A 26,115-nucleotide genomic window follows, 5' to 3' on the forward strand; every position below is an offset into this window, starting at 1 on the left:
CATGTCCCAGCTTCCTGGGAGGCTTAGACCAGAGGATCACCTAAAATGAGGCTGCAGTGAGCTATGATCACATCACTACACTCCATTCTGGATGGTAGAGTTAGATTCTGTCTTAAAGCAAAACAAAATATCAAACCTTTTCAACCTCCTTAAAATTCTCTTGTGCCCCACAAGAATCTCTTGGACTAAAGCACAGAAAGTCATTACTAATTCTATCTGGATGCCAGAAAATAAGGTGGAGCCAGAAATGACTCCAAACTTGGGAGACTGAATAGGTAATAGAGGAGGAGTATCAGGTTTTAACTGAGAGGGAGGGGTTAGGATGGTGAGAAGTTGTTCACCTTTAGACTTGTTGAGTTTGAGATGCCTATAAAGTGTCTAAGTGGAGCTATGTAGAAAGCAGGTGGAACTGTGAATGTGGAGTTCTGGAAAGAAATTTGAGATTGCAGTGAAGATTTGAAGTTTGCTTGTATCATGTAAGTCTAGCTGAGACATTCGCTGGAGAGGCTATAGATAGTGAGATGACTGAGGTTATAATGATAGGCATGTATTGTTTTATTAACTCTGTTTTAGTCCAAATAGTGAATAAAGTCAGTGACAAAATTTAAGCATTAAAGAAATAAAATGGCAGGCCAGGCGCAGTGGCTTACGCCTGTAATCCCAGCACTTTGGGAGGCCGAAGCGGGCCGATCACGAGGTCAAGAGATCGAGACCATCCTGGCCAACATGGTGAAACCCCGTCTCTACTAAAAATAAAAATAAAAAAAATTAGCTGGGTGTGGTGGCGTGCGCCTGTATTCCCAGCTACTCGGGAGGTTGAGGCAGGAGAATTGCTTGAACCTGGGAGGTGGAGGTTGTAGTGAGCCGAGATTGCGCCACTGCACTCCAGCCTGGCGCCTGGCAACAGAGTGAGACTCTGTCTCAAAAAAAAAAAAAAAGAAAGAAAGAAATGGCAAGTAAAAATTCAGTAATATATACTCATTAAAAAAACAAAAAAGAAAAATCAAGCCAGTTTAGAAGGTATGATTTTTGACATGCCTTCATCTTCCACCACACTCCTTAGCCTAGTTTCTTGTATCTCCTTGCAGACAATTTTAGTCATATGGAAACATATATTATGCATATGGCTTATCTTTTATTATATGTTCCCAATATTGCTTTGGTTAGGAGTGCCTTTTCAGCTGCTTAATAAACATGGTTGACAGCCCACAGGCTTGTGGACAAAATGGCTCTTTAGTTTGATTTCTTTCCTTCTCTTGTTCTGTAATGTGTTTTATGGTGCTGTGCTTATAGTCTTGTCTGAAAAAAATTTCTTCCTTTGCATTTTTACTTTTACATTTTCTTAAACAGTAATATTACTGTTCAAGTAAAGATTTCTTGATATTCCTCTTTCCTTGATTAATAATGCTAATACAGTGTCACATTTCTTGTTTACTTAACGTGAACAGACTGTGAATAGACTGATATGAAATTTTCTTAAGTGTTAACTGTTTATTAAGACTTCATACGGCCGGGCGCGGTGGCTCAAGCCTGTAATCCCAGCACTTTGGGAGGCCAAGGCGGGTGGATCACGAGGTCAACAGATCGAGACCATCCTGGTCAACGTGGTGAAACCCCGTCTCTACTAAAAATACAAAAAATTAGCTGGGCATGGTGGTGCGTGCCTGTAATCCCAGCTACTGAGGAGGCTGAGGCAGGAGAATTGCCTGAACCCAGGAGGCAGAGGTTGCGGTGAGCCGAGATCGCGCCATTGCACTCCAGCCTGGGTAACATGAGTGAAACTCCGTCTCAAAAAAAAAAAAAAGACTTCATAAATACTACCCTGGGTGCTAGGTGTGCAATAATGAACAAAACAGACCTAATGTTTTTCCTCATGAATTATTACACATGTATAAGAGAGTAATGCCATTATTGTTTGAATCATGTGAAAGATAAGATTTCGCTTTAGTTCTTAAAGGTGAAGTTATTTTGTTCTGTCAGAGTTTAAAGACTTTTTCACCTGTGAGAGGCTCATCCGTCAATTGGCCTGCCTATCTGCCCCCCTGCCTCATCAGTCACTCTGTTTTGACTGAAGCTACATTCCAAAGTCACTTCTTTTTACAGGCTCTGAGGGTGGAAAAAAAGAAACCCCAAACACTTCTTAGTCGAACCCTAATTCTTTAAAATACATTTGATTTTGAATAAGGCTTTGGGAAAATCACACAGTTCTTTATAATGGTTTAGCATCCTCCTTCCTAGAGAGTTCAGCCTACAGTATGAACTGACTTGATCCTGTTTCTGTGGGTGTGCCTGAAATCAAGGCAGATTTCTTTAAAAGAGACCCACCCACAGCATTCCTGACCTGTAAACTCGCACATTTGTTAGAGACTGGGGGTGGGGGGTGGTCTATAATTCCCAGGCATTTTAATGATATGTACAGTTGAGAGTAAATAGTTTAAATAATTTCATTGTTAAGGAGAGTTCTTAAGGCAAAATATTTTCAGATACAGTTTTTAAAGAAATTATCAGAATGTTATTTTTCTTGTTTTTTAAATTGCTTTTTGTTTTGCTTTTCCCAGCTTAATAACTTCTTTATATTGTTATGTTGTTGTTATTATTATTTTTTTAAGATGGGGTTTCTCCATGATGGCCAGGCTGGTCTTGAACTCCTGACCTCAGGTGATCCACCCACCTTGGCCTCCCAAAGTGCTAGGATTACAGGCATGAGCCACCGCGCCCGGCTATTGTTAATTTTTAAACAATTTTCTGTCTTCAGTTATTGGCTCAATTTTAGTTACTCTGTTCTAAGCACATTACAACCTTACTCCTGCATAAAAGTTTAAGTATTAAATATTGACACCAAACAACTTCTCCTATATGGAAGAGATGGATGAAGACCTAAATGAGTTTGTGAATAGTTTTCAGAAGTTCTTATTTAGATCATCAAGTTGAATCAGTACCAACAGATTCCGTCCATCTGCCATGCCTATCTGAATGCCTGTCCTTTGTCACATACAACTATGTCTTTCCAAACTGTTCTAATTTGTAACACTGAAGCAGCTTTCCAAATCTAAGGTTACCAGGATAGGATATTCTAAAATATCTTTACCCCTTGGAGATATATAACAATTTATTGTATAGTTATGTAAATTTTATAATTTGTTTTTATTTGTTTATATCGTATCTCCAGTCAGATCACCTGAGAGGGCAAGAAAGGATCTTTTAGATCTTTTCATAATGCATAAGTGATGATATGCTCCTGGTAAACTTAGATTAATCATCCCCACTGCAATTGTTCTAAAGTTAAGATTAAAGTTAACAAACTTGTCTAGCAGATTTCTTCTGTAAAGCAAGATTTCCATTAAAATTGACCAGGAAGCATAAAGTTTTCTTCTATGAGATCGAAAGTAAAGTAGCTTGGTTTTTGTATATTTAAATCCAAGTATCCCGAGTATATGATAGAATGTTTATTAGGAAAAAAAAAAAAAAGAAGAGAAAAAAAATCCAGATATCCCAAAGGTTAACACAAGGGATAATCTTAGTGTTTGGGAATAAATACTTAAGATGAGGGGGACAGAAGAATTCATGACAGTTACTAATGATTTTTCCCCTTGTTTTGGGTTTCACTTTCTTTTTACTTTTATACAATGCTGGACCACACTTTTTTTTTCTTTTTTTTTTGAGCCAGGGCCTCACTCTGTCATCCAGGCTGTAGTGCAGCGGCACAATCATGGCTCACTGCCGCCTCGACCTTCTGAGCTCAGGTGATCCTCCTACTTCAGTCTCCTGAGTAGCTGGGACTACAGGCATGTGCCACCATGTCTAGCTAGTTTAGTTTTGTTTTGTGGTAGAGACAGGATTTTGCCATATGTCCAGGCTGGTCTCAAACTCCTAAACTCAAGTGATCTGCCCATCTTGGTCTCCCAAAGTACTAGGATTGCAGGCATGCACCACTGTGTCCAGCCTGGACCACACTTAAATAAACATCTTAGTTTTTCGCATGATTTACTTGTGTTATCACTACCAACAAAGGTTAATATGAGCTACGTGTTTCTACGGGGCCTACTGCTGATAATTATTTAGAATACTATGGCTGGGTGGCTTTAAGAATGTGTGGTAGTAAAACATTTACAAATGTTTCACATTCTAAAGCTGAATTTAATTTTGAACTTTTGATCTCTTCATCTGTAAGCTAATAATACTTTTTTGGGATAGGCTTTCTTTTTGCTGATTTATGTTTTTTGCTTTTTTTAGTAGAGCAAAAGAAATTAGGCTAGCATTTTAGGATCTATTTAAGAAAATTAAATAATGACAAAAATCAATGTTAGGCAGTCCTTCTTGTTCCCCTTTTTTTACTGTTCATCTGAAGTGCATATAATTTATAAACTATTTCTATTGAAATCAAGTATGCCCTGCTTACCTCTTAGTGTTTCTTTTATTTATTTATTTTGAGACGGAGTCTTGCTTTGTTGCCCAGGCTGGAGTGCAGTGTTGCGATCTTGGTTCACTGCAACCTCCACCTCCAGAGTTCAAGTGATTCTCCTGTCTCTGCCTCCCAAGTAGCTAGAATTACGAACGCACACTACCATGCCCAGCTTACTTTTGTATCTTTAGTAAGGCTGGGGTTTCACCATGTTGGCCAGGCTAGTCTCCTATTCCTGACCTCAGGTGAGCCACCGTGCCTGGTCACCTCTTAATGTTTTATTTGATTATTACTTACAAAATGCTTTTTTTTTTTCTTGTTTCCAGTGAGGTTGGAACTTAGAAAATTCTTTTTTTTTTTTTGACACAGAGTCTTGCTGTGTCACCCAGGTGGGAGTGCAGTGGTGGTATCTCGGCTTACTGCAAACTCTGCCTCCCAGGTTCAAGCAATTCTGCCTCAGCTGGGATTACAGGTTCCTGCCACCATGCCTGGCTAATTTTTGTATTTTTAGTAGAGACAGGGTTTCACCATGTTGGCCAGGCTGATCTTGAATTCCTGATCTCAAGTGATCCACCTGCCTCGGCCTCCCAAAGTGCTGGGATTACAGGTGTGAGCAACCGCGCCTGGCAGAATTTACAGAATTCTTAAGATATAATTCAGCAAATCTCTGAGGACCTAGATTTTAGGTAGGAATGTTTTTCTTACCATGATTAAAATAAACATTTTTAACCTCTCTTTTAGATCCATCATGTTACACAAAATGGAGGACTATATAAAAGACCGTTTAATGAAGCTTTTGAAGAAACACCAATGCTGGTTGCTGTGCTCACATATGTGGGGTATGGCGTACTCACCCTCTTTGGATATCTTCGAGATTTCTTGAGGCATTGGAGAATTGAAAAGTGTCACCATGCAACAGAAAGAGAAGAACAAAAGGTAATTGTTAGGGAGGCTTTGATTTTGTAAATAGAAGCCTTTTATAGAAATCTTTGTATTTTTGCACAAAAGTTTTTTCTTAGAAATTTGGGTATACATTAAAATTAAAACATTCCAGATGCAGTTAAATGAAAACATTCTACAAAGAAAGCTGAAAACAAGGCTAAAGCTATCAAAACATTCAACATGAGTTTAATTTAATCAAGAAGAACCTAAGGAGGTAGGCAACACTATCCCTATTTTATGGATTAGAAGTCAAAAAGTCAGCCGGGCGTGGTGGCTCACACCTGTAATCCAAGCACTTTGGAGGCCAAGGCAGGCGGATCACCTGAAGTCAGGAGTTCAAGACCAGCCAGACCAACATGGTGAAACCCTGTCTTTTTTATTTAAAAAAAAAACACCAAGAAATCAAAAAGTCGGCCAGGCACGGTGGCTCATGCCTGTAATCCCACCACTCTGGAAGGCCGAGGCAGGTGGATCACAAGGTCAGGAGTTTGAGACCAGCCTGACCAACATGGTAAAACCCTGTCTCTACTAAAGATACAAAAAATTAGCTGAGCATTGTGGCATGCACTGTAATCCCAGCTACTCAGGATGCTGAGGCAGGAGAGTTGTTTGAACCCAGGAGGCAGAAGTTGTAGTAAGCTGAGATCACACCACTGCACTCCAGCCTGGGCAACAGAGCAAGACTCTATCTCAAAAAAAAAAAAAAGAAATTGAAAAGTCATAAGTTAAATAACATTTCCTAAGATGCCTGGTCAGAGCTATTGCAGAAAGCCATGTTCTTTCTATTCATACCACTATGCTGAATCCCAAGTTGTACTCTTTGGCATTAATAATGTGTTTTCTCATAGATACATTATACATAGTTGTGTGATTCACATATCAGCTCCTCTCCCCAGACAAACAAGCTGTAATACAGAATGTGGCCAAGTGATTCTGTTCACAGTAGAAAACACTCTTATTTTAGGAATGGTCAATAGATGAGAATGGTTCTCTCTCAGGAAGAGGTTTCCATTCACTTCACTTTTCTCTGCATGTTCCTTTGTACTTCTCAAGGGTTTTTTGTTTTTTTTTTAACTTGCTACTGACTTGAAGTTCACTTCTGGAGTTTTATGCAATACGTGTGTTACTTAGTCTCAATAAATAAATCAATTGAGGGTTAAAGATGCCTGATTTTACTAAAAACAAAACAAACCTATGTGTTCTTAGCATGTCCAACATGGCAAGAGGTTGTCTTCCAGCCCAGGGAATGTACCAGATTAAAGAAGGACTTAAGACATTCAAATTTTTTTGGGGTCCCTCATACTCACTTTTGTGGTACGTCCGAGAAAAGAGGCATGTGTGGGGTCAGCAGAGTCACCGCTGAGATGAGCCAGTGAACACTGATTGTAGAAGAAACAATTTCTCAGGTAATGGATAGTGTCATGTAGAACTGGGAAAAGCGCATCATGAAAACATTGTCAGTTGCTAGGAAGACAAAACCGGTCAGGAGATACGTGGATTCTTAAGTGGCTCCTGGGAGATCTCAAGATTAGACATCCTTTTCTCTCATCTCAGCCACCTTGCACTCCATCCAAGCCCTACCACAAGTTGGCCATCCTGCTCATTGCCTTGCAAGTTAATTTCACAAAGATGATAAGTAAGTTTTTTGAATACCTAATACAGGCAAAGCCCTGCATTCAGAAGTTGATTCAATAGGCCTAACTAATTTTTATCTTTTTTTTTTTTTTTTGAGACGCAGTCTTGCTCTGTCGCCGGGCTGGATGTGCAGTGGCGCAATCTCGGCTCACTGCAACCTCCGCCTCCTGTGTTCAAGCGATTCTTCCGCCTCAGCCTCCCGAGTAGTAGGGACCACAGGCGTGTGCCACCATGCCCGGCTAATTTTTTTTGTATTTTTAGTAGAGATGGGGTTTCACCGTGTTGGCCAGGATGGTCTTGATCTCTTGACCTCGTGATCCGCCCACCTCTGCCTCTTTTTTTTTTTTTTAAAGACAAGAATCTCGCTCTGTTGTCCAGGCTGGAGTGCAGTGGCATGATCTCAGCTCACTGCAACCTCTGCCTCACATGTCCAAGCAATTCTCAAGCCTCAGCCTCCTAAGTAGCAGGGATTACAGGCATGTGCCACCATGCCCCAGATACTTTTTGTATTTTTAGTAGAAACAGGGTTTCAGGCCGGGTGCGGTGGCTCAAGCCTGTAATCCCAGCACTTTGGGAGGCCGAGGCGGGTGGATCACGAGGTCAAGAGATCGAGACCATCCTGGTCAACATGGTGAAACCCTGTCTCTACTAAAAAAAAAATACAAAAAATTAGCTGGGCATGGTGGCACGTGCCTGTAATCCCAGCTACTCAAGAGGCTGAGGCAGGAGAATTGCCTGAGCCCAGGAGATGGAGGTTGCGGTGAGCCGAGATCGCGCCATTGCACTCCAGCCTGGGTAACAAGAGCAAAAACTCTGTCTCAAAAAAAAAAAAAAAAAAAAAGAAACAGGGTTTCATCATGTTGGCCAGGCTAGTATCGAACTCCTGACCTCAAATGATTCATCCACCTCAACCTCCTAAAGTGCTGGTATTACAGATGTGAGCCACTGTGCCCTGCCCACATTTTTAACATTTTTCGATCCTCCTCCTACCCCTGAGCATGTCCACCCATAATGCATCTACAATACATTAATTTTGTATAGCCCTTAGTGACAGCTTACCACACTCATCTTAGGTTGTATGGTAGTGCAGTTACTTGTTCACGGGCCTATATCCTCCTGCTAGACTGAGTTGATGGTAGTTACCACTGATGGTAGCTGAAGTTTTATTTGCATATTCAAACTAAAAACTATCTATAAGGACCTCTCCTAGTGTAGACACATAGTTGAAACTTAATAATTTGAAATGTATAGCTGGTGGTGAGGGAAGTGCTGATTGTGGTGTAGATAGCGCATTCCTGGATGAAGGGCTAGTATGGGCAAAGGCATGAAGAATGGGAAAATCTGGAATGTGTATAGAAAAGAAATTGTGTTTTGAAAGTCAAAGTAAGAAGTTTGGTAGGCAATGAGGAGTCGTTTTTTTTGATTTTTTCTTTTTAAATAGAGACAGCATCTCGCTGTGTTGCCCAGGCTGGTCTCAAACTCCTGTGCTCAAGCGATCCTCCTGCCTTGGCTTCCCAAAGTGTTGGGATTACAGGACTGAGCCACCATGACCCTAGGGGCAGTTTTGATTAGGGGATTGTCCATAGAGACCTTGCACAGCTGATGCTCAAGTTTGATGAATGAATGAAACCAAAAAGATACATCTGAATTACTTTGTTAATGAGTGCATTATCTTTGGAACTTGTTGCATGTTTACAGAAAGTAAATTGATGGTTTAAGTGTTGGGAGTTGCCTGTGTATGCTTTGTGTGAAAGAATTAGAGCACACATTTTATTGTTAAGTAGTTCCTCATTTTGTTGAGGAAACATAAACATTTGAAAGTTATGGGCCTTTGCAAAGCCATTATACATGTAAATAATACTTAAATCATATGAAGATGTAGAATTTAAAAAAGTATCTGAGTAGCATGGGGTTAATCAGGAAACAATTCTTGGAGGAAGTAATACAGGGAAATGTGGGGGACTGAGGAAAGCTTTTGCCTCTGCAGTTTGTGGAGAGGATTGTATTAAATTATTCAAATTTATTTCAATGGAGTATTCCCAGTAGATAACTTAGTAAAACAGCCAAATTCTGATATTTTCTTACAGAAATTCAGCTTTTATGGGGAAAGGAAAAGTCACTCAATCTTATGATAGATCATGTTTGTTTACTGTTGCTGGATCAGATATGGTGAAAGAGGGAGGCAAATTAAATTGTTAAACCAGAAGGAGGTGAGGGAAAGTGCTTGCTTGGGATCATAAAATGCAAATAAAATGTTGCTACTTCCTCATTTCACTGAGAGAGTGGTATCCATAACCACATCCTGGTTTTCTTCCTCATTTTATTATAAAAGAGAGCCCAGTTTTAACTATGTTAATTCTTTGTTATAGGGAAATACTGGACGTTGCTTTGAATAGAACTAAGTCACATGGTTATACTAATAAAGATGAGTTACTATGAGTTTGTTCTATTTTATACAAATTACATAAAATTCTTGGAATTCTTTATCCCTAATCCTCTGTTACTAGTGGTGTTTTGGATGAGAATGTTGTTTTTCCCAGTCTGTGGTTTATTTCTTTGTGATGTGAGGTGAAGCTAGTAGTCCAGAAACGTACGTGACAGATACAGCAAAAGCTTGAATTAATAAAAATGTTCTAGGCTGAGGCAGGAAAATCACTCAAGGCCAGGAGTTTCAGGCCAGCTGACACAACATAATGAAACCTCGTCTCTACAATGTGAAAAAATTTAAGAAAAAAATGTTCTAATATTTATATAGGCAATAGCTAGGAACGTAGGGAGTAAATTATAGTAGGTAGTTCCACACACTCACTAAATTTTAAACTAACATTTTTGCCTCCACAGCTCATTCATGATCAGATATTTTAAAATGGGAGGACCAAATACCATATGTTGTCCCTTATTTTTTTTATTTTTTTGAGACGGAGTCTCACTCTGTTGCCCAGGCTTCTGGGTCTGGCTCCTTTCACTCGGTGTAATGTATTTGAAGTTTGTCCATGTGATGGCATGTATCGGTACTTCATTGCTTCTTATTGCTGAATAATATTTCATCATATGGTGTAGTCATCTCTGTTTGCTCCAGGGGTTTCTCACTGGTAAAAAATTATACTCAGACCTTTCAAAGAAGTTTTGTAGTAGGTTTACCACTGTGTCCGTTTGGACTACTGCCATTATTAGGTTTGCAAGAGTTTCCCTGTTACCTGTTTTCCCTGTTTTTCATGCCAGGAAAGCTTTTCCTTCAGATAGTCCCATGGCTAGTACCTTCACTTCCGTTTTGTCCTCTTTTCTACTCAGGGCACCCCAGCTGATTTGCAGCATGACTTCCCCCTTTCCTGCTTGCTTTTGTCTCCATTAGTATTTGTCACTGTCTAACATACTTTATTTGCTTTTATTTTATTTTCTTGAGACAGAGTCTTGCTCTGTTGCCCAGGCTGGAGTGCAGTGGTGCAATCTTGTCTCACTGCAACTCTGTCTCCCAGGTTAAAGCGATTCTCCTGCCTCAGCCTCCGGAATAGCTGGGACTAAGGACATGCGCAACCACACCTAATTTTTTTTTTTTTTAATGTTTTTAGTAGAGAGAGGATTTTGCCATGTTGGCCAGGCTGGTCTTGAACTCCTGGGCTCATGTGATCTGCCTGCCTCAGCCTCGCAAAGTGCTGGGATTACAGGTGTGAGCCACTGAGCCCGGTCTAGCAGACCTTATATTTTATATGTTTATCTCTTCCACCAGAACACAGATTCCAAGAGGGCTTTTTGTTTACTACTCTATACTGCACAGCGCTTGGCACATATTAGGTGCAGGCCAAGATCAAGACCAGCCTGACCAACATGGTGAAACTCCGTCTCTACTAAAAATACAAAAAATTAGGCCAGGTGCGGTGGCTCATGCCTATAATCCCAGCATTGTGGGAGGCTGAGGTAGGTGGATCATGAGGTCAGGAGATAGAGACTGTCCTGGACAACATGGTGAAACCCTGTCTCTACTAAAATACAACCTGGCTCACTGCAACCTCTGCCTCCCGGGACCAAGTGCTTCTTATGCCTCAGTCTCCCCAGTAGCTGAAACTATAGTCATGCACCACCATAACCAGCTAATTTTTGTATTTTTAGTAGAGATGGGGTTTCACCGTGTTGCCTAGGCTGGTCTTGAACTCCTAACCTCGGGTGATCCGCCCGTAGGCTCACAAAGTGCTGGGATTACAGGCATGAGCCACAGTGCCAGGCCACTGTCTCTTAAAAAAAAATGTTTATGATATGAATGGTATTGTGAGTGGTGGTACCAGTAACAATGTAAAGTGTTTTTAAGTATTCCTGGTCGGGGGTGGGTGTGTACATACAAACATGCAAATGACTGTTTTGGATGTAGGAAAAAATCAGTGTTTATCTTGAAATCTCATTCTACACATTCATGGACAGCATAGAAAGAGCAAGGAAGTGGCTTCCTGTTTTTAACACTAAAAACAGGAAAGGACAGACAGTGGTATGACCCATATGAATAGTAAGGAAAGCCGTTAGTTAACTGTGGTTCAAAGGTTTAAAAGTTGCAGTTTAGCCTTTTACCTCGTTGCCTTTCTGAGAGCAAGATGGGTCACCAGCAGCTGTACTGGAGCCACCCGCGAAAATTCGGCCAGGGTTCTCGCTCTTGTCGAGTCTGTTCAAACCGGCACGGTTTGATCCGGAAATATGGTCTCAATATGTGCCGCCAGTGTTTCTGTCAGTACGCGAAGGATACAGGTTTCATTAAGTTGGACTAAATGATCTTCAAAGGATTATCCAAGACATCTACCATGAAAAACCATGATAGTTCTTTGTACATAAAATAAACATTTTTAAAAACCAAAAAAAAAAAAAAAGTTGCAGTCTAAAAACCTTTCATTGAGTTTTTGACCTTTTTTTTATTAAGTAGAGGTAAAAACCATAATTTTCACTTATAAAATAAATACTTTTAGAATTTATAATGCTTTCTCTTTTCTTTTTTTTATTTTTTTGAGTCGGGATCTTACTCTGTCACCCAGGCTGGAGTGCAGTGGCACAATCTCAGCTCACTGAAGCCTCCACCTCCCTGGGTTCAGGTGATCCTCCCACCTCAGCCTCCAGAGTTACTGAAACCACAGGCACATACCACCATGCCCTGCTAATGTTTGTATTTCTTGTAGAGACTGGGTTTTGCCATGTTGCCCAGGCTGATCTTGAACTCCTGGGTTTAAGTGATCCTCCTGCCTCATCCTCCCAAAGTACTGGGATTACAGGCATGAGCCACCTTGCCTGGACCATTTTTTTTGTTCTTTTCTGAGACAGTGTCTTGCTCTGTTGCCCAGTCTGGTGCAGTGGCACAATCTCAGTTCTCTGCAACCTTTGCCTCCCGCACTCTAGTGGCTCTCCTACCTCAGCCTCCTGAGCAGCTGGGACTAGAGGCGCACGCCACCACAACTGGCTAATTTGTGTATTTTTTTTGTAGAGACAGGGTTTCACCTTGTTGCCCAGGTTGGTCTTGAATTCCTGAGCTCAAGTGATCCACCTGCCTTGGCCTCCCAAAATCGTGGGATTATAGGCATGAGCCACTGTGCCTGGCTATTAGGCATTTTAACCATATGATAACTCCATTTTCAACACTTCCTCAGGTGGGAATTATTTGGGATTTTAAAATTTTTAGTTTAAGTTTTGAAACAATTTTGTCATGTTTCGGTTATTCTAAATCTATCGCGTGATGCTGTTTCCTTTTTCAGTAGAAAATACATTAATTAAAATTTAAAAATTAGCCAAGCATGGTGGTGTGCACCTGTATGGAGTCCTGGCTGTATAGAGGCTGAGGTGGGGAGACAGCTTGAGTCCAATAATTGGAGGCTGCAGTGAGCTATGATCATGCCACTTTTCTCCAGCCTGGGTGACAGAGTGAGGTACTGTTTCTAATGACAACAACAACAAAAGTGTTGCCCAAATAAAAATTCAAAGTGTTATGGATTTTTATTCTAACTTGTCTTTGGTATGCAATGTTATGTTTATAATGAAATGTCTTGAAATCTTTCAGCAGTATTATAGTACCAGCCAACAGCATCAGTTATGCTTTTAAAGAAAAGATTTTCAGATGTGTAGCCCTTAATCTCAGTGGCTGCAAGTTATGAAGCACCTTAATCTTTTCCAGATCATAAGGGTCTTAGTACCATCAGACAAAGTAGATTTTTCTTGTGATCATCTATCAAGCTAAATCAATTTGGATACATATTTTTTCAGGAGTCAGGCAGCTCAATAAACCCTGTCACATAAAACTTTCTGAATAAACTGCATGTCATGGAAAATTGTTTTTTTTTTCTATACGGTTTGGTTTTCTTTTAAAGTGAAACACACTCTTTTTTTTTTTTTTTTTTAGATTTATGTTATTACCCCTACCCCTCCCCCACTTTTTTTGAGATGGAGTTTCGCTCTTGTTGCTGGAGTACAGTGGTGCAATCTCAGCTCACTGCAACCTCTGCCTCCTGGGTTCAAGCGATTCTCCTGCCTCAGCCTCCCGAGTAGCTGGGATTACAGGCATGCACCACCGCACTCCAGCCTGGGTGACAGAGCAAGACTCCATCTCAAAAAAACAAACAAACAAACAAACAAACAAACCCACAACTTTTAAAAAAATCAGGTTCATCATAGTCAAAGTCTTACGTGTACCTTTGAGAAACCAACACTTTTTCACCTTGGCTGTGCCATATTACATTTCCATCAGCAAATGTATTAAAGATTTTTCTAAGAGTCATGTAGTTTTATATTTAGGTCTATGCTCTTTTTGAGTTAATTGTATAGTGTGAGATTTTGAGCAGGGGTCATTTTTTTGGCCAGTAGATATTTGGCCACCTTAGTGAGAAAGTTTTTTAAATAAGTATGGCATTTAAAAGTAATCTGTGAAGGTCTAAATACTTTATAATTTTGTAGATTTTAATATTTCTCCCACCTTTTCCTTTACTTAGCAAGTTTTGAATAGAAGTAAAGCTATTTGATGATTCTGATATAAATTTGTTCCTTAAAGACTGCTAGAATTGGTTTACTTGTCCCAGTTTATTTTCCATGCCCTGGGTGCATAGGTCAAGGGTGCAACTTTAAATCATCCTGACCTTGAGAAGATGCTGAGACAGTTCTAAGCACATTTGCCAAGCTTTTTATCCTAACATCAAAGCAGTGATTGTTTGCCTCAAATGCTCATGTTTGAGAGAAATTTTGTCTTTTGATATATTGAGATTTGAGGCCTAGACTCTAAACTAAATAAAAGTTATTAAATAAGAACTGACATTGAGAATTCTTAATGGAATTTGTAGTAACACTACCACTAATAGTATTTATTTGAAATAATACTAGAGTCTCAGTTTTGGCTTTGTCGCTGCATTGTTATGTGACTTGGACAAAGAATTTAAATTTTATTCATTGAACTTATAAAATACAACAAATAAGTTATTAAACATCTGTTTGTCAGCAGTAATTACAATGAGCATGTTGTTGAAATCATCAAATTTTTGGTGGAGTTACCAAAAACAAACATAAGCCATTCAAGTAAACAGGGAATTAGACATTTATGGCTTTGTGGAGGAGCGAGAGCAGTAGGTTTAGGGCCTCTCTCCTCTAACGAGGCAGCTACCTTAAACTCGGAAACTCCTCCTGCCATCACAACTGCTGCACCAGCAGAGGCTGGTGAATAGGCAGTGGCACATAAAATTGTGCTGGTGCCGATCCAGCACAGGTCTGCTGGGGATTGCTTCCTGCACTGGTACAAAGTGTGGCCCCTGCCTTGTATGTGCTTCTCACTGGTAGACCCTGTGTCACATCCACACCCCGATCTCAAAGGTGTCCAGGAAATACGGTTTTTAGCCTTCCAGCTCCTAATTCTGTGTATGTGTGTGTCTGTGTGTCTTATAGGGGGTTTGTAATGTGTGTGTTGGTCATGTACAGAATTTAGGAAAAGAATGGGAAGGCCAATAGCACAGTGATCTTGAAGTGCTTTGAATGCTATCAAAGTATTTAAGATTGGGCCAGGCACAGTGGCTCATGCCTGTAATCCCAGCACTTTAGGAGGCTGAGGTGGCCAGATCACCTGAGGTTGGGAGTTCGAGACCAACCTGATCACCATAGAGAAACCCTATCTCTACTAAAAAATACAAAATTAGCCAGGCATGGTGGTGCATGTCTGTAATCCCAGCTACTTGGGAAGCTGAGGCAGGAGAATCACTTGAACCTGGGAGCCGGAGGATGCAGTGAGCCGAGATCGCGCCATTGCACTCCAGTCTGTGCCACAACTGTGAAACTCCATCTCAAAAAAAAAAAAACAACAGGTGTTTGAGGTTGATTTAGTAGCATCACCAAATGAGAGGCAGAGCGGTATTGGGGTTAGGAGCACAGAGTGAAATTAGAAGGCCTGGATCATCTGTTCATGGCTCTGCCTCTGGCTGCTTTCCTAAGTGGTGGGGAAGCCATTTAGCCTTTCTGAAAGTGGAAGAAATGATATCTTCCTTAAGAGTATGCAGAGTATGTATATTTATATACTTACATATATAAGTATATAAATATATGTGCATGTAAAGCACTTGGCAAGTGCCTGGTATGTCATAAATACTCAATAGATGGGCACTCTTGCTGCTGTTGTGATTATTCATCATCTTTATCATCATCATGTAAACATATTTTGCCATCTGTGTTGGGCCAGAATGATGCTTATCAAAGGGACAGTTGTTAGAAAGTGGACTTCAGAAAGTGATAGCACTCAACTTTTCCCTTGTGTCCTTAGCACCTGCATAGGCACTAGAATAGGTGGTACTTATTTCTATTACATCAAACAATATAGGAAGCTCACCTTAAATAGGTTTAACCAGTAAAGGATATTTATTGGCTTATTATTGTGATGTCCCCAGACTACTTTTGGTAAGGTCTTCATTGATCTCTAATCAGCAAATCCAAGAGTTTGAATTGTTCTCTTGAGTTGAGAAGGCTCTTAAGTGATGAGTATTTCAAGCCCAGTGATCCGGCATTTAGTCTTGAGTAGATACTGTTTTTCCTTTACTTATATGTGCTAGGATATGGGATTTGTGAAGGTCTTCAGAAAGAATGTTTATGGGTATAGTCTTAAGGCTGCTTGAACTTTATCATTGTCACTCCCTTATCAGTTAGGTATTCTCTCCTTTGGGCAAACATCCTTTTATAATACTTATTATAATGTATTTATTTGTGTGTTTCTCCACTACACTGAGATTTCTTAGGGAGTATAGAGGTTGTTCTTACTCATTTTTATTCCCAGTGCCCAGTTTAGTGCCTGGAAGGTACTGCTCAGTAAATATTTGTCAGTGACTGAGTATTGGGTCAATGATGATGAGTATTACATAAGCCTTAACTAAAGTCATTTCACAGTGACCAAACTGAGGAGGAGGAAGAGGGTGGTGGAGATGGGGGGAATGAGGGTTGGAATAGTGGGGGTATTACTTTTTGTGGAGAGAACTGTCTTGTACTTTAATGTATCCTGAAAGTCTAACACATAATCTAGTATGTATTGAGTACTCATTAAAATATATTTGAATGAATGAATGAATGAAAAGATTACTCCCCTAGTTTAACTGTGGTCTTAGACTATTTAAAGTTAACCTGGTATTTTTGGAAACACACTCTCATTGCCCAGAACTGAAACTACCAGTTGTGACCCCTCCCCTCATTTTTTTCATGGCTAGGTTGCAGGGAGTTTGGTTTACTGCCCTTCGTATCTTTTTAAAATTATTATTATTATTATTATTATTATTATTTTGAGACAGTATCTCACTCTGTTGCCCAGGTTGAAGTGCAGTGGTATGATCTCGGCTCACCTACGCATCCTCAACCTCCTGAGCTCAAGTGATCCTCCCACCTCAACCTCCTGAGTAGCTGGGACTACAGGCATGTGCCACCACACCTGGCTAATTTTTTTTATTTTTTGTAGTGACAGAGTTGCACTAAATTGCCTAGCTGGTCTCAAACTCTTGGGCTCAAGCGATCCACCAACCTTGGCCTCCCAGAGTGCTAGGATTACAGCGTGAGCCACGGTGCCCAGCCATACCCATCAGATCTTTCTGCTGAACCTACTAACTGAGATCAGAGCTGCTACTCTGGAGCTTAGCTAAGGAGTAAAGGGGGAACTGAGACTTCTGCCAAGAGCCCCTCTCTCCTACCATCCTATCCCACCTGCTTTTGGTCTCTAACATTCCTCATTGTGACAGCTTCTCCTCCTTTACCCTGTGCTAGCGTGTTCCTGTCTCAGGGACTTAATCATTTGTTAAGGGGAGATGGAGATGTCTGACCGTGGTGGACACAGTTCTTTGCTCAGGAAATTGGAACCCACTCTTTTCTTCCTAACCCCAGACAGCTGTGCCTCTGGCTTTCTTTGTTTAGCCCAAGGCTGAGGGGTAAAGCTCTACCTCATTCTGGCCTGCAGGCTTTTCTATCTCTGGTGTTTGGAGCAGACTCTAAGGTTTTTCTGTTTTGTATAATAAAAACAAAAAAATACTGATTTTGTTGCTAATAAGAATTTGTAAGGAAATATTTCTCTTAATATTGGAGTTAATACTTTGAACATTAATGTGAAGTGTTTAGAAAGCTTATAAAGAAATGAGATTGGCCGGGAGCAGTGGCTCATGCCTGTAATCCCAGCACTTTGTGAGGCTGAGGCTGAAGGATCATTTGAAGTCAGGAGTTTGAGACCAAGCCTGACTGACATAGTGAAACCCTGTCTCCTCTAAAAAATACAGAAATTAGCTGGGCGTGGTGACGGGCACCTGTAATCTCAGCTACTCAGGAGTCAGAGGCAGGAGAATTGTTTGAACACAGGAAGCAGAGGTTGCAGTGAGCTGAGATCGTACCGTTGCACTCCAGCCTGGGTGACAGAGTGAGATTCTGCCTCAAAAAAAAAAAAAAAAAAAAAAAATGAGATCATCAGTACTGTCATTTCCTTCATTAGAAGAGTTAGTACTGTTATTCTTTTTGATGTGAATGAAAAGGGTTTAAGACTACTTTTTGTTTTTTCCTTTGGGAAATAAATCCATGGGTAATAACAGCCAAATTAAAAGTTTTAATTAGAACTGATTGTCTCTATTCCTATTTTCATTCAACCAGTATACTTGTTGGAAGAGGAGACTATAAAAACGAACATACCATTTCAATGGAAAATTTGCGATTGTGATAGACATGTTATTTATGGATATTTTCAGTCCCGAGGAAAGGTATTAGAACCAATTGTAAGAGAGATGGGGGCCAGGTGTAATGGCTCACGCCTGTAATACCATCCGAGAAAGGTGGATCACCTGAGGTCAGGAGTTCGAGACCAACCTGGCCAACATAGTGAAACCCCGTCTCTACTAAAAATATAAAAAATTGGCTGGGCGTGGTGGCGGGCACCTGTAATCCCAGCTACTTGGGAGGTTGGGGCAGGAGAATTGCTTGAACCCTGGAGGTGGAGGTTGTAGTAAGCTGAGATCACGCCATTGCACTGCATCCTGGGCAACAAGAGCAAAACTCAGCCTCAAAAAAAGAAAAAAAAGAGAGAGAGAGATGGTATCAGGTACTGCAGATTCTTAGAGTAGCTTCTGATTTTGCTCAGCCTTATTTATAAGGAGATTTATCTACTGTGAGGCTCATTTAGTAGGCACTTGGGAGTCCAGTGTCATAGAAAGTTGTTAATTTTAGAGTTACGTCATAGTCTTCTTTAGCAATGAAAATCTTTCACAGAATAAGGCTTACATTTTTTTAATGTTTTTGACTAATGTAGTTAACAGGTTAATTTATATTGGCATCAAGCCCAGATCTGATGGCTGTAAACTCAGTGGTTGGCTGATATAGTAAAACTGTAGTTTCGTTTTCTTGTGGTTTGGTTTAACCTTTGCATTCAAGAGTTTTAGTAGATCTCATGTGGTCTGGTCATATGTGTAGTGGTCATACCACACCAGGCATAGCATTTCCGTTCCACTGTGACTTGATTTTTTTACAGAATTAAGCTTTAGTACAATTTAATCTGTCAGAGGAAGGGAGCCTTTAAGTTCCTGAGCATGGGAATTCATTTTAGGAATTTCTCTTCTCTTTCCTCCCCTCCCCTCCCCTCTTTAAAATTTTTGGAGTCCCACTGTTACCCAGGCTGCTCTTGACCTCTTGGGCCCAAGTGACCTTAGCCCCCCAAGTGTTGGGATTGTAGGTGTGAGCCACTGTGTCCTGCCTTCTTTTGTTTTTGAGACAGGGTCTTACTCTGTTGCACAGACTGGAGTGCAGTAGTGCAGTCATAGCTCACTATCACTTCAGATTCCTGGCCACAAGCAGTCCTTCCACCTTAGCTTCACAAAGTATTGGGATTACAGGCATGAACCATTGCACCTGGACTCTTTTTTTTTCTTTTTTTAAAAATTCCTTTCTAAAGGGAAAAGAACCTAAGGTGGGTGGTTTCCTATAAACCTCCATTGCCTTTTTTTGTTTTTGAGACAGAGTCTCATTCTGTTGCCCAGGCTAGAGTGCAGTGACCACAGCCCACTGCAACCTCTGCTTCCCGGATTCAAGCAGTTTTCCTGCCTCAGCACCCCTGAGTAGTTGGAATTACAGGCACATGGGACCATGCCCAGCTAATTTTTATATTTTTAGTGGAGACAGGGTTTCGCCATATTGGCCAGGCTGGTCTTGAACTCCTGAGACTTCAAGTGATCAGCCCACCTACCCGCCTTGGCCTCCAAAAGTGCTGAGATACAGTCATGAGCCCCCACACCTGGCCCTTATAGCCTATTTTCTAGTATTTCTTGTTTATTATTTTCTCTTTGGATTTGTTTCATTTTGATCATTGAAAATATGCAAAGGATGGAATCTTAATTTTGGAATTATTTTTCCTGGTTGAAATGGGAATTATAGTGGTTTTTATGGCATTTCCCCTAATCTATTAATGTGGGGAGGGTTGTGGGGAAGGAAGAGCTGTCTTTTTGAGATTATTGGGAAGGGAAACTATTTAATGGCAGAATTATACAACTAGATTTTATTTTTATGAGGCCTACTTTGTTAATTTAAATTTGTTTGCTCTACATTCATGAAGTCAGTTATTGGAAACCATGTAATATATGTCAGCTATCAAAGTTAAGTGACTTTTATCTGATACGAGTTGTATTAAAATGAACGTAGAGAATTGATGCCTTTCCAGATGTTTTCCCGATACCTTAGGGTTTTTGTTGTTGATTTTGTTTTGAGATAGGGCCTCTGTTATCCAACCTGGAATACAGTGGTGCCATCATAGCTCACTGCAGCCCAAACCTCCTGAGCTCATGGGATCCTCCTGCCTTGCTTCCAGAGTATCTGGGACTACAGCTACACTGCACCTTACTAATTTTTAAAATGCTTTTGTTGAGACACAGTCTTGCTATGTTGCCTAGGCTGGTCTCTAACTCCTGGGCTCAAGCAGCTCCTGCATTGGCTTTCTAAAGTTCTGGGATTATAGGCGTGAGCCACCAAGCCTGTCCTGATTTAGCAGTTAATTAAATATAAGTGGCCTCTCATTCTCAGGTGCTCTTACAGTATGAAAATGGAAGTTGTAAAGTTTTTAAAGTAACTCAGTGGAATAATAGGCAGTGGAGACTAGGAAGGGTGAAGGAGTGAGGGTGGATGATGAGAAATTACTTAATAGGTACTGTGTGTTATTTGAATGATTGATACCCTAAAAGCCCTGACTTGTCCATTACACAATCTTGCACTTAATGACATTGCACTTGTACCCCATAAATTTATATCAATAAAAAGTCATGTCATCTGTTAGAAAAATTGTAATAGAATAACTAAATTTATGGTATGTCACCATTTCTTGGCAGGACTTTGTGTCATTGTATCAAGATTTTGAAAACTTTTATACAAGGAACCTCTACATGAGGATAAGAGACAACTGGAATCGGCCAATCTGTAGTGTGCCTGGAGCCAGGGTGGACATCATGGAGAGACAGTCTCATGATTATAACTGGTCCTTCAAGTGAGTCTTTGTTGGGAAATTATTTCATGACAACAACTACAAAAGGGTTTCTTCATTTGAGAAAATATGTTATTGCAAATTGAGTATTTTCTCAAAACAGGAGTAGTAGCTAGGATACAATACAATATGATTGATTTCCTATTGTGTTTGATCCTGTGTTAGATTATAGTTCAGAACGAAATTTGACTTATTTATTTATTTTTTGAGACAGAGTTTCACTCTGTTGCCCAGGCTGGAATACAGTGGTGTGATCTCGGCTCACTGCAACCTCTGCCTCCCAGGTTCCAGCAATTCTCCTGCCCCAGCCTCCTGAATAGTTGGGAGTACACGAATGCACCGTCATGCCTGGCTACTTTTTGTATTTTTAGTAGAGATGGGGTTTCACCATGTTGGTCAGGCTGTCTTGAACACCTGACCTCAAGTGATCTGCCCCCATCAGCCTCCCAAAGTGCTGGGATTACAGGCATGAGCCACTGTGCCCGACCTGGCTTATTTACTTTTTAAAATAACTCCTATTGATAAGAAACAGTATACAAAAGTCTAGTCCATTTTATTTTTGGTCTTACTTTTTAAAAAAATAAAAAAGAAAAGCTATCCTTTCCATTATGTCACTTAACAGAATCAAGTATCTGAATTTATTTCTGGCTATTTTGATTTCTCAAATGATTTAAGGGTGATATGTGGATTGTTTCCATTTAAATGAACTGAGTCGTTTGGAAAACTTTTTATGTTTTTAACATTATTTTATTTATTTATATTTTTGAGACAGAGTCTTAATTTATTGCCCAGGCTGGAGTGCCATGTCATGATCTTGGCTCACTGCAACCTCCACCTCCCAAGTTCAAGTGATTCTCCCACCTCAGCCTCCCTAGTAGCTGGGACTGCAGGGATGCACCACCACACCCAGCTGCCTTTTGTATTTTTAGTAGACACGAGGTTTCACCATGTTGGCCAGGCTGGTCTCGAACTCCTGGCCTCAAGTGATCTGCCCACCTCGGCTTCCCAAAGTTCTGGGATTACAGGTGCGAGCCACTGTGCCTGGTCTTAACATTGTATTGTTTAGACTGGACAAGTATTACATGATTAAATTGCTATTATAAAAAATAAATAATGCAGATAAACTGTTAGTTCCCATGATGTGTTCCTCTGCACGTCCACCCTCTTGCAAATCCTGCTTCACTTCCCAGAGGTGACTGTTACCACTTTATTTTGTATTGCTTCTCAAGATCTTTTCTGTGGGGATATGTTTATAGTGTATCTACTGGGGTTACATGCAGGTAGTTATTTTTCCATTATGGAATTGGTCTGGCGCAGTGGCTCATGCCTGTAATCCCAGCACTTGGGGAGGCTGAGGCGGGCGGATCATGAGGTCAGGAGGTCAAGACCATCCTGGCTAACATGGTGAAACCCTATCTCTACTGAAAGTACAAAAAGTTAGCAGGGCATAGTTGCCTGTGCCTATTGTCCTAGCTACTCGGGAGGCTGCAGCAGGAGAATGGCTTGAACTTGGGAGGCGGAGGTTGCAGTGAGCCAAGATTGCGCCACTGCACTCCAGCCTGGGTGACAAGAGCAAAACTCTTGTCTCAAAAAAAAAAAAAAACCATTATTTTACAGCTTGCTTTTTTAGCTTGCTCGTATTGGTATCACCCTTCTTGTGCATATTCACAGCAAGTTTATTATTTGTAGTGGCTATATCGTATTTTACAGTATAGATGTGCCATAGTGTGACAGGCTGGACTGTGTTAACACCCAAAATTTCAGAGAATTAAAACAGTAACAGTTTATCCTTGTCCATATTTCATATTCATCCTAGGTTGGTGGGGCCCCTGAACCATGTTGTCCTTAGCTAGGGGCTGAGGCTGCGTCAGCTTCCACCATATGGAATGTCACTGGTCCCTGTCCTGAGGAACGGGTGTGGCAAATTGTGCAGTGGCTCTTAAAGGATCCTCATGTGTATTTATGCTCATGTGTGGCAATCACTGAAGAGTATATATATCTTTTTATGGATAAGTACTGCCAAACTGCCCTCCAAAAAACAAACAAAAAGTGTCCTCTAAGATAAGTGACTGTCCTGGGCAACACTGGATATCATTAGTTTTAAAATCTATTTATCACTATTAATAAATGAAAATTAGTTATTTTAACTTCTATTTCCATAACTGGTAGTGTGTTTGAGATTTTTTTATATAGACTTTGTTCTCTCTGCTTCCTTTTGTGTTACCAGTGCATTTACTATTACATTTAAGTACTTTTTTGCCCATGAATTTCATTGTTTTATGCTATTGATACACAGGTATACAGGGAATATAATAAAAGGTGTTATAAACATGGGTTCCTACAACTATCTTGGATTTGCACGGAATACTGGATCATGTCAAGAAGCAGCCGCCAAAGTCCTAGAGGAGTATGGAGTTGGAGTGTGCAGCACTCGGCAGGAAATTGGTAAGTGAAAGCTGTATTTGGCCAGCTGCTGTTTTGAAACTGTTTTAGTCAGGGACAAATAATAGTAATATAGACCTAGAGTACCTAATATTCACACTTTGTCATGTCATTTGGATGAGGTGAAGAATCCTTTGTTTTTCTGAAGTGTGATGCATGATTTTAATGCTTTCAACACATTCTGAGATGTATTTATCTTTCCCGATGTGTTATACATATAGAATGTCTCTTGAAAAGTCTTGCCAGTATTTGTTTCATTTATAACTTTAATGTTGATTTCATTGGCTTTTGCAAATGTTAGTGGTTAAGAGTGCCACTTATTAGGACACTGGCCGTATGAGAGTTAATCTGCTTTCATACTGATTAATTAGGACTAATAATAATTCCAGCCTTATAGAGCTCTTTTAAGACTTAAGTAAGCTAATCCATGTAGAGCACTTGGAAAATAGTGCACAATAAATAGAAACTCTTTTTATTATTGTTATAAGTTCATAAAATATAAAAGTAATAGCTTTATATAAGGAGATTCAATTTATTTTAGTTCAGAGGAAGATTTCAGATTTTTCCAATTTGTTTCAGAGAACTGATAACCCTAGAAGTCATGAAAACTTTCCAAATACTTATTACTGTGAATTACCCCTAAACACACATTCAAAGAACAGTTCATTATTAGCTATTTCTCAGGGTTCTAGGGATTGGAAAGCACAGTTGGGTGGTTCCTACCCAAGGTTCCTCTCACGGTTGCACTCAGTGGTGGCTGTATGGCTGGAGACCTCTCAAGCCTTCTTCATTCACATGTTTCACCTAGGCTAGGGTGGCTGGAGCTCTGTGTGGCCTCTCCATGTTTCTAGCTTGGGCTTCTTCATACCATGGTGGTCTTGGGAGAGCTGTTTATCATGCATGGCAGCAGGCCTCTAGAGCAAGCATTCAAAGATACCTGTGACTGATGCCAGGAACAGTGGCTCATACCTATAATTCCAGCACTTTGTGAGGCCAAGATAGGAAGAGCAGCTGAGCCTAAGAGTTCGAGATCAGCCTGAGCAACATAGTGAGACACTGTCTGTACAAAAAATAAAGTAGCCGAATGTGGCAGCACATGCATGTGATTCCAGTCACTCAGAAGGCTGAGGCAAGAGCACCCCTTGAGCCAAGGAGTTTGAGGCTGCAGTGAGCTATGATCGTGCCACTGCACCCTAGCCTGTGACAGAGTGAAACCCTGTGTCAAAAAGCAAAAACAAGGATACTGAGTTGAAAGCTGGAAGGCTTATTATGCCCTAGCTGTACAGGTCCAGAATATCACTTAAACACCTCTTCCTATTGGTCACCCCAGATTCAAGGGTTGTGGGGATTGCCCACCTCTACCTCCAAATGGGAAGAGCAAGAAAGAATTTGCATCCATATTTAATCTTCCACAGCAACTCTGTCAACTCACTCAATTTAAAACAAAATGAAGAAAGGAAAAAGGAAAAGTAAAATTGTGCAGATTCAATATCTATTTATTTAGATAGATAGATACATAGACATATAGATAGATTGATACATAGATAGATGCAGGGTCTCTGTTGCCCAGGCTGGATTGCATTGGCGCCATCTTAGTTCACTGCAACCTCCGTCTCCTGGGTTCAAGCACTTCTTCTGGCTCAGCCTCCCGAGTAGCTGGGATTACAGGTGCCTGCTACCATGCCCGGTTAATTTTTGTATTTTTAGTAGAGAAGGGGTTTCACCACGTTGGTCAGACTGGTCTCGAACTCCCGACCTCAGGTGATCTGCCCTCCCAAAGCCGTGGGATTATAGGTGTGAGTCACCATGCCTGTCCCACAATCTAATTTTAAATATTTTCATTCCTCCTAAAAGAAACCGCATACTTAGTAGCATTCATTGGATACTGTTTCCCTTCCCCCTACAAGTCCTTGGCAACTAGTAGTATACTTTTTGTCTTTCTAGATTTGCCTATTTTGGACATTTCATATAAAAGGAATTGTATAACATTTGGTCTGCGTCTGGCTTCCTTCACTAGCACAATATTTTCAAGATTCATCTGTGTTGTAGCATGTAATAGCATTCCATTCTTTTATATGACTGAGTAATAATCCTTTGTGTTGGAGGTGCCACATCTTGTTTATTATCCACTTACCACTTGATAGTCATTTGGGTTGTTTCTGCTTTTTGGCTATTGTGAATAGTGCTGCTGTGAACGTGGGTGTACAAGTTTTTGTATGATATATTTTTGTTTCTCTTGGGTTTATATTTACAAGTGGAATTGCTAAGTCATATGGTAACTCTGTGTTTGACTTTTTGAGGAATTGCTAAACTGTTTTGCAAAGAGATTGTACTGTTTTACAATCCCCCCCTCGATGTATGAGAGTTCCTCTTCATTTTTATATCATCTTCCAGTCATCTTGTTTGTAGCCCAACTTTAAACCTTGCTTACTTTGTTGCCTGTTGTCTCTGGTTTTTAAGCTTCTCTGGGGTTCCAAACGGTAAATTTACTTGATTTTCAAAGAATTCCACTCTGTAAGGTCATAGATATGACCTTTTTCTAACTCTGTCATTTTCCAGTTGTATTGGCTTCCTGTGGCTGCCGTAACAAAATATCAGAAACAGAGTGATTCAAAACAACAAAAATTTCTAGTCTCATAATTCTGTGGGTTATAAGTTTGAGATCCAAGTGTCAGCAGGGGGCCATGCTCTCTGATGCTCTGGAGAATCCTTCCTAGGTTCTGGTGTT

General features: G+C 40.4%; 1 protein-coding gene and 1 pseudogene across 2 annotated transcripts in view; both read left to right on the plus strand.

Moving 5' to 3' along the window:
• SPTLC2 (serine palmitoyltransferase long chain base subunit 2) overlaps positions 1-26,115 on the plus strand; it is a 110,502-nt gene that overhangs the window by 14,390 nt on the left and 69,997 nt on the right. The window contains exons 2-4 of the mRNA XM_032287735.1: positions 5,144-5,338; positions 20,794-20,948; positions 23,242-23,390. Coding sequence (XP_032143626.1) covers positions 5,144-5,338; positions 20,794-20,948; positions 23,242-23,390 — 499 coding nt within the window. The remainder of the gene's footprint in view (positions 1-5,143; positions 5,339-20,793; positions 20,949-23,241; positions 23,391-26,115) is intronic.
• Positions 11,512-11,806, plus strand: LOC116557948 (annotated as a pseudogene). Its single transcript, XR_004271765.1, has one exon. The product of XR_004271765.1 is annotated as a 40S ribosomal protein S29 pseudogene (transcript).

The sequence above is a fragment of the Sapajus apella genome, unplaced genomic scaffold, assembly GCF_009761245.1.
Source record: "Sapajus apella isolate SASKATOON/1434 unplaced genomic scaffold, GSC_monkey_1.0 scaffold20, whole genome shotgun sequence".
NCBI classification, from domain to species: Eukaryota; Metazoa; Chordata; class Mammalia; order Primates; family Cebidae; genus Sapajus; species Sapajus apella.